This window comes from Phragmites australis, chromosome 20 (genome assembly GCF_958298935.1).
Source record: "Phragmites australis chromosome 20, lpPhrAust1.1, whole genome shotgun sequence".
NCBI lineage: Eukaryota > Viridiplantae > Streptophyta > Magnoliopsida > Poales > Poaceae > Phragmites > Phragmites australis.
The window spans coordinates 13,139,987-13,157,384 of NC_084940.1; the positions used below are offsets into that span (position 1 = coordinate 13,139,987).

The following is a 17,398-nucleotide window of genomic DNA, read 5'->3' on the forward strand; positions in this document are numbered from 1 at the left end:
GTATAGGCTCTCTTATTCTTTGACCGTACTATAAAGAGAGGCTAATAGTAGTAGTTTGATCTAGTTGAGTCTAGACTTGTTTGGATGCACACTAGTGAAATTCTTGCACTAGATAGCTCAGAGAAGCCCATGGATGAGTTGAAGTGAAGATAGGACTTAAAGAAGTTTGAATTTGACAAATTCTGGAAAAACTCTACATGCCGGATGGTCCGGTGTTGAGGCGTTTGTACACGTCAGAGCTTTTATCTCGATGCTCCTGTAAACACCGGATGATCCTATGCTATGAGGTTGGCCACGTTAAAGTATTTTTTAGAAGATGGACTTCAAGCTTGTACACGTCAGATGGTCCGGCATATACACCAGATGCTTTGCCAAAGCAAAGTCCAGATGGTTTTTCTGTTGAGTGGAAAATGGACTTATACACGTCGGATGGTCCGGTGCATATATGGTGGGCGACACTGGAGTAAAGTTCAGATGATTTTCTTTCGGTTAAATGGAAGTTGGATTCATACACGTGGAATGGTCTAGCGTATGTATCGGAGGCTTTACCGGAAGATACAGTGCAGTAATGACTAGTTTTGGGTAGAGAATTTGCACTGGATGATCCGGTGTTTGGAGCCTGTTGATCCGGCGTTCATGAAAAAAGTGGGTGGTTGGGCAACGGCTAGTTTTGGACCTCTAGCCTATGTGTACGCCTCATTTCATCTCCCTAGGTAACCTTACGATTTAGAAGAGCTGAAACACTTAGTGTGTGATCAAGAGGCAAGAGAGTGCACTAAAGTGATTTGCAAAGTTCTTAATTGAATATTAAGAACATCATCGGTGCAAAGAGAGTAACAAGTGTGCATCTAGTTACAGTCTAGACTTGATTTGGGTCAAGTGAAGCTATTAGCTTGTTACTCTTGGTAGTTGGTAACACCTAGCCGATCTTGGTGATTGGAGGTGTCTTAGTGAAATCTTGGAGTTCTTGTGGGAGCTCTGAGAGGAAGTTTTGTGCTTGGTTTGAAGCTCACCAATCCGGAAATGAAGAAGTGGCTATCACTAAAGAGCACTTGAGTCTTGGTGACTCAAGGGGGGTGATATCCTTAGTGGATTCTTCACGAGGATTAGGGGGGAAGTGCCAACTCCTCGATACCTCAGGAAAAAAATTGGTGTCTTCTTGCCCATATCTTTACTTTTCCGTATTTACTTTCTTGAAAGCTAATATTCCGCAATTCTCTTCTTGTTATAGTTTGCATATTTTCTTGCTTATCATTCTATCAAATTTGGTCGTTGTAGTTACTATACTATTCATCTAAGATAAGATTATTTACTTGTTCTTGAGATCGGTTGAAATAGTTTTAATTAGGGCCCTATTCACCCCTCTCTTGGTCCATTTGATCCTTACTCCCTCAAACCCCACGTACACCTCCACAAGCTTGCAGAGTGGGAGAAGCCCACCACTATGCAACCTGGAAATGAAATATACTAAGTAAATGACTTTCTCAAGTTACAACTAAAGGATGTGAAAGGAATGTGTTGCAAACATAGGACGCTTGTCCATCCTCATGAGGTCGTCCGAAACCCATTGTTAGAGTACCAGGAACTCGGTTGCTTGCACAGCGGTCAGGTAGGAGCAGTGCTTGACATCCAGCTATGGGTCAAGTAGCTCCGGGTGGGCAACAATCATACCTGCAAATTCAAAACATAATTAGTCTTTGTGAAACATGAATTAAAAAAAATAGAAAACAAAAATGCATCAATAATTAAAAAAACTTAACATAACAAATTTCTTTCCAACATAGCACATTACATTATAAGTGGTTACAACCTGACAAAAAAAAAGTCTAACGACAACTATTACACATAGTGAGATTCTTTATAACAGTAATTGTTACAACACAAATTAAACTTAATGGGTGGATGAAATAGATGAACGATGAGCACAAGGACGTCTCCCATCGGCAGTTGAGCTAGAACGACCTACTTCGGCGGTGTTGCCATCTGATGAACCAATGGTGCACTTCTTATACATATGTCCAGTTCCATTACACTTACCGCACCATTTGACACAATGTCTAACTTCGGCTTAGTCCATTTCATTACGAATCCTTGTCATCCTACGCCATCCTGTCTTTAGCTTTATAGTGTTGGGATCCGGGACATACAATTTATCCAGTCCAGGGTTTGTTGTGAATGAACCCGCAATTCGAAACCAATAGAGCTTGTGGTTCCATATGACATAGTTGGAGACATACCTTTGAGTCCTCATTTCTATCATAGCACAAGCAGCAATAACATGAGAGCATAGCTTGTGCAGCAGCATTGGCTTGTAGTAGCTGCAACTGTAGCTTTTCCTCAAAGAGTGTACACTCTTGAATAACCTTTTCATGCTCCCCCCCCCCTCCGACCTTTGTCCCTATACAGAATTTCATATTTGTTCTACGATGGGCTTCATTCAGTGCATCTATGCCTTCATCATCTTGTCAGCCATGTATTGTGTGATTTTGGTTCCATATATTAGACGACCATCATTCATTGCAAGTGTCACTAATGCATAACGGTCCATAAAGTATTTATAGGTGCTTTGCAGAATGAACTCCACAATTCTGACTAGAGGCAATCCTTTTACACCTTTCGTGATCCAGTTGTAGACCTTAGCTAAATTTGTTGTCACAATTTTGTACCTTGCCCTATGGGTGCCGTAGAGCAAAGTCCACTTCTCTTTTGGCTCATTCTCAATCTACTCATTGAATGACCTAACAATTGACCTGATCCTCCTCATATCTAGATGGTCCATTAGGAGGCTACCCATGGAAACAGGTATGTCCTCCTATCTTATCACTGTCCTCTATGAACACTCTTGTGTTTGCTTCTTGGTCAGCTTATCTAGTGTCTTGCATATGGCGTCGAACTTCTATTGCTGATTCTAACAACACAACCTCTTGAACATGTTCATTAGGTTCTTGTTCTTGAATTGCTTGAACAATTTAGCACCCAAATGCCTCATGCACCACCTACTATGCAAATCTAGCCAGATGGGACCGAATTTGCCATCATATGTACCATTATGCAGGTCAAGGATTGCCTTCAAAATCTCTACATGACGATCATGTATAAGGCACACATCCGACCGATCCCCCATAATAAGAATCCTTACACGATATAGGAACCAATACCAACTGCTGGTGTTCTCACTCTCGACAAAGGTGAAGGCCACCGATAACACTTGGTTGTTTCCATCAACTCCAATTGTAGTTAGTATCTGACCCTTATACTTGCCGCTAAGGAATGTCTTATTCATGCAGAGGATAGGACAACAATGCTGGAAAGCTCGAATACATCATCTCAATTACCTTTTTCTTTGCCCTCCAAGTCTTATTGTAGCTGATAGTATACTGGTACTCCTTAATTGTCTTGATTATGAATCCCGATTCATAATTCAGGTTATTCACAATCTGAGCATACACAATGTTGCCAACAAAACTTGTTGAAAGTTTCCTATATATCCTCTCTAGTTCGTCCGGCAAAAAATTATGGTACATCACTGTCGATACTTCCCAATAGTCAACTTACTTTTCTTTGAAGGCGTGCACCCACCATGGGCAACCATCATTCACACACTTCACGTCATACTACTTATTTATGAAATTCACAATAACAAATTGCCTCCGAAGAGATGTTGCCTATTAAATCACAACATCCTTGATAGCCTAGGTCCCCTGGGATACCTAGTTCTGAGTGTACTCTAACAACATTTGATTCCCTTCATTCACCACTAGGTTGAAAAAATCTAGATTGTTTCAATCCTCAGGGACATGAACATCATCCTCGTCATCTAAGATGCTATATTCAGGAGCTTCCTCATCCTCCCAACCTCCCACTCTACCTGTTCAATTAGATCAGGGATGGGTTCCCTCTCATTTCACTCACCAGTTGGTTCTATTGGAATGGCCGAGAACTGCCTGACATCCGATTCTCCAACCTCATGTTCCACTATTTCATCACCCTCCTTCTCCTTCTCTATATCTCCTCCATCTTACAACTCCCCAACTCCCTCCATATACCTCCATTGCACAAGCAACATAGGTGGTCAACCTCTATCAATTACATCTTGTAGGTACCTCCTCTAAACATGGGTTTCACTAAGCGGGTACACCTCCAAGTAAACACCATCAGTCTTGCGATTACTTACAATGCTAATAATCATCTCTTGTTGCTTGAGATCTATTTTGAAACTTCATATTAACTAATCATACAAATTACAGACAATCTTTTGCATTGGTCTAGCTATACTCTTATCTATTGAGTCAAACACCGACATATCTACCCTTTCTGGACCATAAACAATGTCCCTTTTTCCATAAAAATCCTAAAATGTCATACATGCCCACAGTCGATTAAAAACTATATTATTATTTTGATTAATAACAACTATATTTGCTAGATCTACAATAACAGAACGTAAAAAACACATATCTATTATTACTCAAAAAACTTGGGTCCAACAATTGCTAAATAATACTAGATGTACTAACAGTACAACTATACTTAAAAAAACATAGGTCTAACAATTGCTCTACATTGCTCTATAAAACTAGATCTAATAACACTACCTTTGATATCACTAAATCCTAAATATGATTGCTAACTTATTTCTAAATCAAGATCTAATGGCTAACCTAACTGGTTATAAAAAAATACAATTATTTAAACATTTACCTTCGCCGGAGATGGATCCCGATAGAGCTTCACTGCTTTCTTGTCCCTCCACTCTAACCTCCTCCTTCTCTTCTCTCCCGATTGGAACAAATGAGGAGAGCACAGCTTGGAGGGCCGAGTCACGCTTATATAGGAAAAGCTATCGCCCTTCTAATAGGCGACAGGAGGATGTGGCTGCTTATCATGACCCTCCACACCAATGAAATTAAAATTTTAAATGTTACAACATGGAGCCCACCACTTGTCACATTTTTACGGACAATAGAAGCCTATTCTTGTTTTCAAATGGACGCATATTTTTGTTAAATTTGAAAAATGGAAATATAAAAATAAAAGAAATTACCATGAGGCGGTGTGGCCTTTGTTTGAGATGGGCTGGTTCCGTCCTAGGCTCTCCGCCACGCGATTGGGGCCGGAGCTCAATCCATGACCGAAACACTGGCCTCTCAGCGAGTTTTTTATTTTTATATTTTTTGGATTAAAAATTTAAATAAATAGATTTCCCGTGGAAAAAATTATAAATCTAGGCGCTTGCAGCCCCCTGAGAGGGCGGTTAGGCCAGCTAACCGCCCACTGGGAGGGCGGGAGGCCTAACCGCCCCCTCAAAGGGCAGCAAGGGGGCTAACCGCCCTCTCAGGGGGCGGGTAGGCCCAGAGAGGGTGGTTAGGCCCCTTGCCGCCCTTTGAGGGGGCGGTAATGGCCTTTTTTTCCCAAAAATTGCCAAATTTTGTGTATTTCATGAAATAATAAAAAAAGGCTTTAAGAAAATTTGGAATTAAAATTTGGAGTAGGTTATGTAATAGTTGGAGAATAAAAAATCAGTAATTAGCACTCGCAGCATATTACGTGGGTATGAGGTGCGAACGACGACAACCATAGTATTAAACATAGGGTGAAAACATTACATAAGACTGTAACCACGACGACATGACGAGGAAATGAAGGTGGCATGTACGGTTCGCACTAAGACCTACTTATTAGTGTGTCGATTCTAATCATAACATGCCTTAGGGAGTGAAAGTATGTCGGGTTACATTAGATATTCTCTACTGAGTGCATCTAGGATATTTTCTCTTTCGGAGGGCATCGGGACCTACCGCCTTAGCACGGCAGGCTCTCTCCCTCTTCCTTGCCCTCTCAGCCTCCCAAGCCTGCGCCACGGTATGGTCGTGCGCCGTCTTCCTCATGCACTCTTCTTCCTCCCGCTTGAGGCGAAGTTCCTCTTGCTGTTGCTCGTACTCCCGATGTGCGTATACTTCCCTTCTCCACCTCATGTTCATGTCGACCCACTGCTTCTGTTCCTCATTTTGCTCATTGTCGAGCCATTGAATAAAATCACAGAGCGGTGAAGAGGACTGAACAAATAGAACAAGATGAGCGGTTAGTAAAACAGGGTGCAAAATCGGCAGAGATGTGGCTGATATATGTTGTTGTACCGGTCGATACTCATATGTTGCATGTTGAGGCTTGTCATACTCGTAGTTGGCACACATGAAGAAGCGCAGCCCATAGGTGTATGAGATGTCATGCGACTCGCGGAGCTTGCAAAGGTCACCACAGAAGCACATTGGTGGTTTGATACCTTGAGGTAAGGTAGTCCCCCAATGTTTCTTTGGTGGGCTTGGTGGAGCTAAGGAAGACATTGCACTTGAGAGATATGAGAAATGAGTGATGCATCAACGTAAGGAGGTTCGGCTATTTATGGTTGGGGGAGGCAGGAGCATTGGTTTCGCTTTTGAAGAAAGGAGTGAGTGAAGGGGCTCAAATGGGGGTAGTAGCATTGGATTCCATCTTGAAGAATGGGAAAGTTGTGTCACTAATGATGGTAAGAGATTCCACATTTATTGGTACCTGTGTTGTCATTTATTGTTTGGAAAAAACTGTCCGGTGTTGTCACTTCTTGTCTAAAGCCTGCGCAAGGAGGCATGTGTTGTCATGTCATGATTAAAGTTCAGTAGTGTGGTCACTTCGTGATTAAAATTACACTCCCAAATAGAGTAAGCGAGGTGTCACTTGTTGCATAAGTAGCTTTGTAAGATATAATGACGACGATAGAATGTAGAGTGTGGTCGTGTCGGATTAAGAAATGCAACTAGGATGCCATCGTTTTGGAATATGAAATGCAGTTATGACATGCCAAGTGAACCATAAAGAGTAAATGTGTTTGAATACGTAGGAGCACATCGCGAAGCGAATATGCATATGTAAGTTACAACAAATCTAAAATTCTACTGCTGCCTCCCCCATTGCCGTCGCCCATGCCCCCCATCGTAGTCCCGATGCCACTGGTTAACCCTCACGTGGCCCCTGGAGTAGGTGAGGGGGTCAGGTGGACCGACTTGTCTGGTAGGCCTAATAGGGAGCACCGGTGTCGAGGCCTCGTCCTGCGTGGGCTGTGTCCGAAGGGGAGCACTGGGTACCTGGGACCGCTGGAGGACGTCGCAGTCAGGTATGCCCCCGAAGAAGTCACGAACGAGGTCGTATGCGGCGTCCGGGCCAGTCTCATCCTCCTGACTAGGGTAGGAGGACTGTGAAGACTCTCCTGGCATCCATGTGTACTGGCTGAAGGGGCCTACGAACAAATAATTATGTTAGATATGAACAATATGGTATTGGAAGTAGTAGTAAAAAATGTACAATTGTACCTGCGTGGTATGGCGGTGCAGCAGAAGAAGGCCAGGCTGCCGTGCCATAGTATGGCTCGAACGATACTGGTGGGGTCGGGCGTGGGGCCGCTGAAGATGGACCGGCCTCATCACCGAAGTAACCTGTGCACAATATTACCTTAATTTGCTGAATGTATTAAAAATGGGGATGAAGGGGGCACCCAGTACCTGAGGGTGGACGCACAGGGCTCGGTCTACGAGGCTGCGTCGAGACTTATGTAGGTGCACCTAATGAAAGTTTAATAATCAATGCAGTAGTAAGAAACGAATATTGTTGAATGTCGTTGGAATTAAAAATTCGTACCTATTTGCTCCGAGCCTGCATGACGTGGTAAAAGGGGTCGTGTGGGTGCCGACACCAATGAACGGCGGTGCACATCTAACCGCCGAGTCGTGCGTGGACACCACTAGACAATTTTGTATGAAATTATCGAAGTACCTGTGCTTCCATCACTCGTCGATCGTAAGAAGCTCTCCAGGGCCCCCATGGTCGAAACACTCCTAGCTCCGTCTGGTGCTCGGCGAACAAGAAGCTACGGTGCCTCTTGTCCACTGCAGGGTCCAAAAGCTCGGGGGTCGCAGGGTCCACCATATCTGCATTTGAAAGATATGTTCATTAATGCATTGCTAGATGTAGACATAAACAATATACATTGAATGCAAATTCACTATACCACTATATGCAACATTAACACATTGCGATATTTACCTACAAATGAAGGTTCAAATGCTACAAATCGAGCACAATGCGTCATAATACTCACCTAGACAACAGGTGCATCACCAGGTGTATTTTGGGGATAATACTTGTACGTGTGACCTGTTTCATTGCACTGACTGCATCGCTTGACCCTAAGGCCAGCCTCGGATTCATCCATATCGTTGCGAATCCGATGAGTTTGTCTTCGGCCAGATGCATTCTTCATCTTTTCCAAATCATGCACATATATTCTTGCAGGCTCTGGATTACATGTAAAAGTGTCAACAATGCCGTAACCATACAGCTTATGATTCCAGGTGTTCAGTATTTGATCTTTCATAAAATACTTTGAAACATATTGCCTAGGAAGCATATGGTGCTCCGCACACGCAGTTATGACGTGTGTACAAGGTTTGTGGAGTAATTATGGCTTCTGGCAACTACAGATGCATGTCCCACTCCTTAGCACACACTCTTGAACATGCCGCTCGCGTCTCCCCCCCCTCCGACCCTTATCCCGGCACAGGACACTGAACTTGTGCTCCGCAGTCCCCTCTTGATTTGCGCGATGCATATGGGCCTTCTTAGTGGCCTTCTCCATGTACTCACATAGCATCCGTCCATAAAGCATACGATTGTCCTCCATTACATTCTTAGCAGTTGCATACCGATCAATGAAATACTTACAAGTCCCACGCAAAATACCTTCTATAATTCCAACAAGTGGTAGGGACCTCATTCCTTGCATGACCCAGTTATAAACCTCTACAAGATTTATAGTCATTACTCTATACCTTGCACCACCACTGTCATACAACAGAGCTCATTTTTCATTTGGCTCATTACGTATCCACTGTGAGAAGCTCCTAATAGCTGAACCTAATCTCCTTACTATCTGCGGAGTATCTGTTGGAAGAGGTCCGAGAGCTATCAGTTCATCACCGTTAGCTGCAGCCTCCGCTGTTTGTTTTAGAGTCAGTTCATCAAGTCTTGCCCATAGGGCATTGAACTTCCGTTGCTGGTTTTGACTGCACAACTTTTTGAAAAGCTTTATCAACTCTTTGTTTTTAAACTGTCATTAGAAGTTCGCACCCATATGACGCATGCACCACCTGCTTTTGAGGTCGGGCCACTATGCTGCTACGCCACGTCGAACACTACCATGTTGCATATCCAACAAAGCCTGCAACAATCCTGCATGTCTATCATGAATTAGACACACATCTGGTCGGTCAAGAACAATAGCATGTTTGACCCGCTTTAGGAACCAATACCAGCTGTCCCCGTTCTCACTCTCCACGAAAGCAAACCCTAGTGGCAGGACTTGGTTGTTACCGTCGACCCCAATTGCAGATAATATCTGCCCTTTGTACTTCCTAGTCAGGAATGTTCCATCTAGGCATATGATGGGTCGACAATACCGAAATGCTTTGATAGTTGCGGTGAATGCAAAGAAAGCACGCTGCAACACTCTTTTCCCGCTGTACTTCACATCAGTAGAGGGGTAATGCTTGGTATCATAGTAGCTGCCTGAGTTCGTTCCACAAATTGTGGCTAATTGACGAGGTAGATTGTGATATGAATCTTCATATGTTCCGAGCCTCATCTCAATAGCCTTTTGTTTCGCCCTCCATGCCTTCGCATAGTTTATTGTGTACTGGAACCTTTGCTCAATAGCACGGATTATTGATCATGGCTCATACCTTAGGTTGTCCACAATCTCCCCGTACATAATATTTGCAATAAAGGCAGATGACAGGTTCCGGTAGGTGAACTCTATTTCCTCAATGTGACAATTATGTTCCTTAACTATTGAGCACTGCCAGTAGTCTACCCATTTCCCTCTGAATGCGTGCACCCGCCAAGGACACTGCAGCACCAAACACTTCATATCGTACTCCCTTTTACTGGGTTTAACAACCTTGAACTGCCTCTGAAGAAATAACGACCAGAATTTCACTACATCAATAACTGTCTCCTTTGTAGGGTACATAGCACCCTGGGATACCTCATTCTCATGGTACTGCCACAGTGTCCAATCAGCCTCGCTAACCACCAGCTTCGAAAATTCATGATCCCTCCACTCTGCAGGCACTGAAGCATTACCCTTCTCGTCAGATGAATCCCCATCGGCAAGGCCTTCCTCCAACTCTTCATCCTCCAACTCCATCTCTTCAATCATGCTAGGGATGTGCTCTCCTTCATCGGCTATACCCATCGGTTGCAGCTCTGGAATATCACCAACATCTTCTCTGGACCCGACATTAACCTGCTCTGATTCATCTTCCACTGCTTCACTTGGTCCTGCTACTGCTTCCACAGAGTTCACCTCAGTTTGATCTTTCAGGTACACCTCAGCTAACAAAACCAGAGACAGGTTGATGTGGCTTCGATGGGAAGAAGCTCACCAAAATATCCATGACTAACACGACTGAGGACAGTTTTCGGCTTCAGCTCATGTTGCTGCGGATCCAGTTGGAAAAATCGCATGAGCCATTTGCACACACCCACAATGGTCCTCTTATTAGCTTTACTAAGACCCTTCATGATATAATAAAATCCAGACAGATCTACACTGTTAGGACCGTATCTAATTTCACCCTCACCATAATATATCTGAAAAATTAGTTTATTTGACATCCCTGGAAACACCCGCAAACATAACCAATGTTAAGACCGACAAACTATATTTCTAATTATCCGATAAAATAATTTACCGACACCGATTCATACATAACAATAGATTTTCAATAATAGTCCTAACCAAACTAACCTATAAATATCACTCTATACAATCTATATTTACTACCTATTGTACCGTGTGCAAATTAAACGCTACTATTTTCTAAATGCTACATCCTAGGTTCCCATATTATCATATAGTGCTACCTCCTATGTCGCACAGTACAACCCTACAATTAATATTCTATAAAATCTACATTTTCAAACTTAATATAGTAAAAATAATATTCTATATTTCACTACTATCATACAATGTTCTAAATAAATTTGACAATTTCCTACTAAATATAGAATTTTCTAAACACTAGGTCATACATATCTAAAACCTATGTCATATGCTACTACTGCACTAATTAACAACAATAAAAAGAAAAAATGACTTACCGAAAGTGATCTTCAAATCCGCGGCTCAAATGCAGCAGGGCTTCGCCGGGTTCTCTTCCTCCCCTCCCCTCTCCTCTCTTCTCCTCCCTCTTCACAATTTTTTTTCTTTTTTTAAATAAAATAGGATTTTAGGCTAATTTTAGCCCCTTTTATAAAAGAGACCGGATGGGGGTGGAGGCCGAGCGGCGCGGGCGGGTAGCACCCTAACCACCCCCTGAGAGGGCGGCAAGGGGGCTACCTGCCCCCTCAGGGGGCGGTAAGGCATCGGACACAGGCGGTCACCCCCTAGCCGCCCTCTGAGGGGGCGGTTAGGCCTCCCGCCCTCTCAGGGGGCGGTTAGCTGGCCTAACCGCCCTCTCAGTGAGCTACAGGCGTCTAGATTTGTAATTTTTTTCACGGAGAATCTATTTATTTAAATTTTTAATTAAAAAATATAAAAATAAAAAAATCTCAGCAGCCAAATGGGCCTCAACCTCAGGCTGAAGCGTCGCCGTTGCGTGCCCCACTTCGCTAGGCCCTCCATCCACCGCCGCGCCGCATCGTATCGTATTGTCGTGCCTATCCCCTCTCGTCCCACCGCAACCCCACCTCCTGCCTCGTCCCCGCAAGCCCAGCGGCGGCGCAGCGCCTCCCCAACCCTCCCCTGAACCCTACCCACCTCTCTCGCCCCCCCCCCCCCCCCACCCCACACATGGCCCTCTCCCGCCGCCTCCTCCCCCTCTTCCTCCGCCGCGGCGTTGCCCGCGCCCCCGCCCGCGCGCTCTCCACGGCCGCGGCCCCTGCCGAGTTGCTGGAGGAGGAGTCCATCACGGTCAAGGGCGTGCGCATCTCGGGGCGGCCGCTGTACATGGACATGCAGGCGACGACGCCCGTGGACCCGCGCGTCCTCGACGCCATGCTCCCCTTCTACCTTTCCCGCTACGGGAACCCGCACTCCCGCACCCACCTCTACGGCTGGGAGTCCGACGCCGCCGTGGAGTCCGCCCGCGCCCACGTTGCCGCCCTCGTCGGCGCCGACCCGCGCGAGATCTTCTTCACCTCTGGCGCCACCGAGTGCAACAACATCGCCGTCAAGGGCGTCATGCGCTTCTACCGCGACCGCCGCCGCCACGTCATCACCACGCAGACCGAGCACAAGTGCGTGCTCGACTCCTGCAGGTACCTCCAGCAGGAGGGGTTCGAGGTCACCTACCTCCCCGTCCGCGCCGACGGGCTCGTCGACCTCGCGCAGCTCGAGGACGCCATCCGACCCGACACCGGGCTCGTCTCCGTCATGGCCGTCAACAACGAGATCGGCGTCGTGCAGCCGCTCGAGGAGATTGGGCGCATTTGCAAAGAGAAGGGCGTGCCGTTCCACACTGATGCCGCGCAGGCGCTTGGGAAGATCCCGATTGATGTCAACAGGATGGGGATTGGGCTCATGTCGCTGTCAGCGCACAAGATTTACGGGCCCAAGGGTGTGGGGGCGCTCTACCTTCGCCGCCGCCCCCGCATCCGGGTGGAGCCGCAGATGAGTGGTGGCGGGCAGGAGCGTGGCATCCGCAGTGGGACGGTGCCCACGCCGCTTGTTGTTGGATTTGGTGCCGCATGTGAGATTGCAGCTCAAGAGATGGACTATGATCACAGGCGTGCCACTGCTCTGCAGCAGCGTCTTCTCGATGGCATCCGTGCACAGGTCGATGATGTTGTCATCAATGGAAGCATGGAGCACCGTTACCCAGGGAACCTGAACTTGTCATTTGCATATGTCGAGGGGGAGAGCTTGCTGATGGGGCTGAAGGAGGTGGCTGTGTCGAGTGGTAGTGCCTGCACCAGTGCCAGCTTGGAACCCTCATATGTGCTGCGGGCTCTGGGGGTGGAGGAGGACATGGCACACACCTCTATTCGCTTTGGCATTGGACGCTTCACCACCGAGGAAGAGGTAGACAGAGCAACTGAGCTCACTACGCATCAGGTGAAGAAGCTCCGTGACATGAGCCCACTCTATGAGATGGCCAAGGCTGGCATTGACCTCAAGAGCATCGAGTGGTCACAGCACTGAGGCAGCTTTCATGACAATCAGTCACTCAAAGTGCTTTAGATATACACGGATCACATACATAGGTATATGGCTCTTAGTTTCCTGCTCCTTGTTATCCTGTTTTCTTTCAAAAAGGAAGATATCATGTTGCCTTGGTTCCATTCACCTGCTCAAGTAATCTTGCACCTGTTCAGTGTATCACCTGTTATGAAGTTTTGAGCGTATGACAATGCATGCAATACTTTCTTAGTGATTTGTTCTGAGCATACATTTGTGCATGTCATATTTTCTCTGTGATGAAACGACCGTTGATCAATTTGGAAAAGTGAACCTAGTACGGTTTTGTTCCATTCAATCTCATGCAAAATTCAGAACAAGATGAAATCAAAATCTGTAGACTGTGCATCTTAGCATGTTTGCTCAATCTAAGATCCTTGCTACTGGGTACCCTAGCAGCGTTTTCTTAATGAGATTTCGCAAGTGTCTGTGCTGATCAAGAATAGACAAGGCACAGTCTTTGTTTCAGGATATCAACACAAGAAACTCACCAAGCTGGACCCTAGTTAACAACATTCCATTCTTGTAATGCCTTTGAGATTGCTTATTTGGAGATATGCTCTGGGGATTTTTGGGATTTAATTCAAATTGGTGCAAAATGCTTGGGATTCAATTCCAACCCCCCCCCCCCCATCCAATTCAGGCCCTAATTTTTTTTTCTTTTTTGGATGAAACTTTGAGGGCATGTAAACATGCAGTCCAAGCATGCGAAACATGATGAGTTAAAATGGCAAGATCTAGCCATGTGACCTGATCTGGCCTTTTTTTGCTTCTCACTGAAATTGCAGTGTTGAAATTGTTCTAGCTGATATCAGACCCAATTGTTTACCACTTGGCTACAGTTAAACATTTCATATGTTATATTATGCCATTGTTTTCTTGGGGACTAGATCAAGGATGAGAAACTATATTAGTTTGTAGATAAAATATTACTTGGTTGTCCCCGATTAATCTGTTGTCTGTCATCAGCGTCCTTATCTAAATAGCACTGGGTTCATGGCTTAACCCACATATACCGTATTGGTTCAACCGTACATCCTAATCCAGTCTGTACCTTTTTTTCTACTGTCCCTTCCTGGCATATTGGGGAATTTGAATGCTATCCCAGTTCTTGCATCTGTTCACCACATTTTGGTTATCAGTACCGTTTGTGTTTTCTCTCATCCTTTGCAGGTGCACGTTCTTTAACCTCATGGTGTGACTATTTAGAAGTCATTCTCCATAGTCCATAATTTGTATTGACCTGGCTTCTATTTATTCAATTTGTTGATAGTTACAAGATCCCATCACTAAATTAGTGTTTTTGGAAACAAACACTGTCTCCAAACCACAACTCTGACCACCATTTTGTGCTTATTTGCAAAGCTTAGTAGAATTATAATTTTATTGTAGCACTTTTTATAACAAATCTACTCATATGATTCACATGCCTAATCTGAATATTCTTAGAGATATCGGTACCCTTATTTTTAAGAGGTGGCTGCACACATAAGAAAATATCTCATTTGTGACTGGTGGGAGTATATTTTGAGTTTCATCTGCGATATTTCTGCCACCGTATAGTTCGCATCATTATATTATTTCTACATGTAGCTTCTCCATGTGACTATGTTTGCCTGCCACTCTCCATACTAAACTCTTTTGGGTCTGGTTCTTATACTGCTTGTGCATGTTTCTTGGTGACTATTATTCACTTGAGATCTTTTTGAAGTCATTAGTGATATTTTCTTGCCAGATAATCCACAACATTAGACGGCAAACCAAGATACCTGAAGCTCATGCTTGCCCATGTTGTTCCAATTATAAAATACCACCAAATGACTTGATCCCCAATTAGTAAATCTTGCTTTGGTCAGTTTCTCTCATCAAATACGCATTGTCTTGTATCACTGGGCTTTTTTTTAAGTATATATCAAGAACAATTTTTAGTACCATGAGTATTTACAATTCTAATTTGGTGCATCATGTTGGAACTCTTCAGGCTTTGTCTGGTACTGGTGAAGACATTCCTCTGCGTGGAATCAACATAATCTATTGCGACTATCAGTTTGTTTTATACAAAGAATGCTCCATTCAGCTCTCAGACGAGGGCTGAAATGTGTTCCGGAGGGTTTGCTATGTTTTTTTAAGGTAGAGTATCTTGACACAAAATAAGGATACTTGAAATACTTGGTATTGTATCATCTGAAATATAGCTTGAAGTAGTTGCAGTTACAGTGCTGTGAATATATTTTGGTGCTGATATAAATGCTGTTATTTGCTCCATTCAATAAAACTTTAGTTAAAAAATCTTCAATTGGTACTTTTTGGGTATTTCATTTAAATTTTCTTCTTTGTTTCAACTTTCAAGTGTATTTCAAGATCAAGTTGATCTCATAATGGATCAAGAAATATATATCCACACATTTCCAAATTCCTTCTGAGCGGTTGCTGGTTTGAGATTTCCTGTTGCCAATCCTGGTGACCTTTTGGTTTCAACCATACTAAGTATACAACCTTAACCATACACCTCTAAATTATACGTGAGTTACCACCTAACTAATTTGAGTCTTCTGACCTGAGTTATCTGTGAGTTGCACATAAAAGTTTGTTTATGTAACAATGCTTTTTCTCCCATTGGCTCAATGGGAGCTTATTTGGTTGTTCCTTCTTCGTGCTGATGCCTGATTGGGCATTTGTGCCCGTTCTTGCATCCATAGTTCCATACAGCATCAAAAATTGAATAGACCTCTGAGTTCCTCACTCCCTTGGGGAAAAAAGTGAATGCCACTTTGAGATTAGTGTTTCTACGTGTGGTTTTGAGAGGGTGCAACATAGCATGAAAAGATCTGACACTATCTTATTTTCTTAAATTAGGGCCTATTTGAAATTGGGGAGTGGTCTAGTGATTTTTAGAATTTCGTTCAAATTTATCCTAAATCCTAAGAACTAAGGTTTCAATACTCCCCCCAAAGTGAAAAAGTATAGAGTACCTTTTCTTTTTCAAACACTCTACAATCATAAGGTTACATATTCTGATCAAATCCTTATTCATTCCATGAACAAGGGAAATTTGTTCAAAGAATGCTTGAGATTTTGTTTTATTTGATTAAACTCCTAGGAATTTAGTTAAGATCCTCCTACGAAAACATGTCGTTTAATATGGGGTTTATCATAAATATTAAAGAATGCCAAGAGAAGAATAAACCAATGTTTATATGTGCACTAGTTGAATTAATCTATGTAGTGGATATGGTTGTAGTTAAGATTCTACAAGAACCATTGATTAGCAAATAAAATTAATAAAAAACATAAAAGCCAAACTACTTGAGCTGATTAAAAAAAAAGTAACTGCTGCATCAACCACTTTATACGTAACAGAACCTTCCATGTTATTTCTTCGATGTCATTTTTTTCTATGGTCACTAGCGATTTTTTCCCACCCAGATGTGATCCGAGGGTCCCAGACGAGTTTGTGCATATGCACACCGATTAGGCCTTGTGCACCTGATATTTTCTTTTCTTTAGTATGGTGTTTTAAGATCAACGGGAAATGGGGAACACTCTTAGTTGACCATTTTGCCTAACAGATCCCCGTGGTCCTAGAGCCAAGAAGTGGAATAGACCTTCTATTTGTGGTGACAACTCTGGTAGTAACTTTCCTTTGCTGTTTGAGCAGATGGATATCTGGACCTTCACACATTCTCGCTGCACCATTTCCTTGTCACACATTCTCGTCGTCAGGTCATCCCATACCAAGATTTGGTGGCTGGACAGATTATCCACCACGTTTCTTACGAAGAGGTGTTGGACGCGACGGACAATTTTTTGGAGAGGTTGCTCGGTGACCGAGGTGTTAGTATGGTGTTAGACAATTTTTTAGGCATCCTGAAGCTGTAAAAAAATGAAACTAGAGCCAGACAGACAGTTCCGAGTTTGTACAGTGGGAGTCTTGAAATCATGAGGCATAGAAACCTTGTGCAGCTCTTGGGTTGGTGCTTTGCGTCGTTTATGAATTTGTGAATGACGGCAGCCTCCATGACCATCTCTACAATCCAGGAACCCTTCTTACGTGGCTCATATAAGTTCACAAATTTTTTCAACCGAAACTAAGCAGTTTCTCATCCACGAATTAATTCAGCAAGTGCT

General features: G+C 43.8%; 1 protein-coding gene and 1 long non-coding RNA gene across 5 annotated transcripts; one reads left to right on the top strand and one right to left on the bottom strand.

Annotated features, from left to right (window-relative positions):
- Positions 1-6,901: 6,901 nt before the first annotated feature.
- Positions 6,902-7,597, bottom strand: LOC133902540 (uncharacterized). The gene is made up of 3 exons (XR_009906878.1): positions 7,536-7,597; positions 7,347-7,469; positions 6,902-7,273 (listed from the first exon to the last, which is right to left on the bottom strand). It is a non-coding gene; the product is annotated as an uncharacterized LOC133902540 (long non-coding RNA).
- Positions 7,598-11,726: 4,129 nt separating this feature from the next.
- On the top strand, positions 11,727-17,235 carry LOC133901639 (cysteine desulfurase, mitochondrial-like). Of its 4 annotated transcripts, none has more exons than XM_062343069.1 (3): positions 11,727-13,296; positions 15,006-15,121; positions 15,252-15,572. In XM_062343069.1, the coding sequence occupies exon 1, from the start codon at positions 11,885-11,887 to the stop codon at positions 13,232-13,234; it is 1,350 nt and encodes a 449-aa protein (XP_062199053.1). In that variant the 5' UTR covers positions 11,727-11,884; the 3' UTR covers positions 13,235-13,296; positions 15,006-15,121; positions 15,252-15,572. The 4 variants fall into 4 exon arrangements, with proteins under 4 accessions (XP_062199053.1, XP_062199051.1, XP_062199052.1 ...); XM_062343067.1 differs by lacking the exon at positions 15,006-15,121 and adding an exon at positions 16,929-17,235 and having other exon boundaries at positions 11,728-13,296; positions 15,252-15,400; XM_062343068.1 differs by lacking the exon at positions 15,006-15,121 and adding an exon at positions 16,994-17,235 and having other exon boundaries at positions 11,728-13,296; positions 15,252-15,400.
- The last annotated feature ends 163 nt before the right edge of the window (positions 17,236-17,398 follow it).

Coding starts and splice junctions, on each gene's coding strand:
- LOC133901639 (XM_062343069.1), top strand. CDS start 11,885: ATGGCCCTCTCCCGCCGCCTCCTCCCCCTCTTCCTCCGCCGCGGCGTT.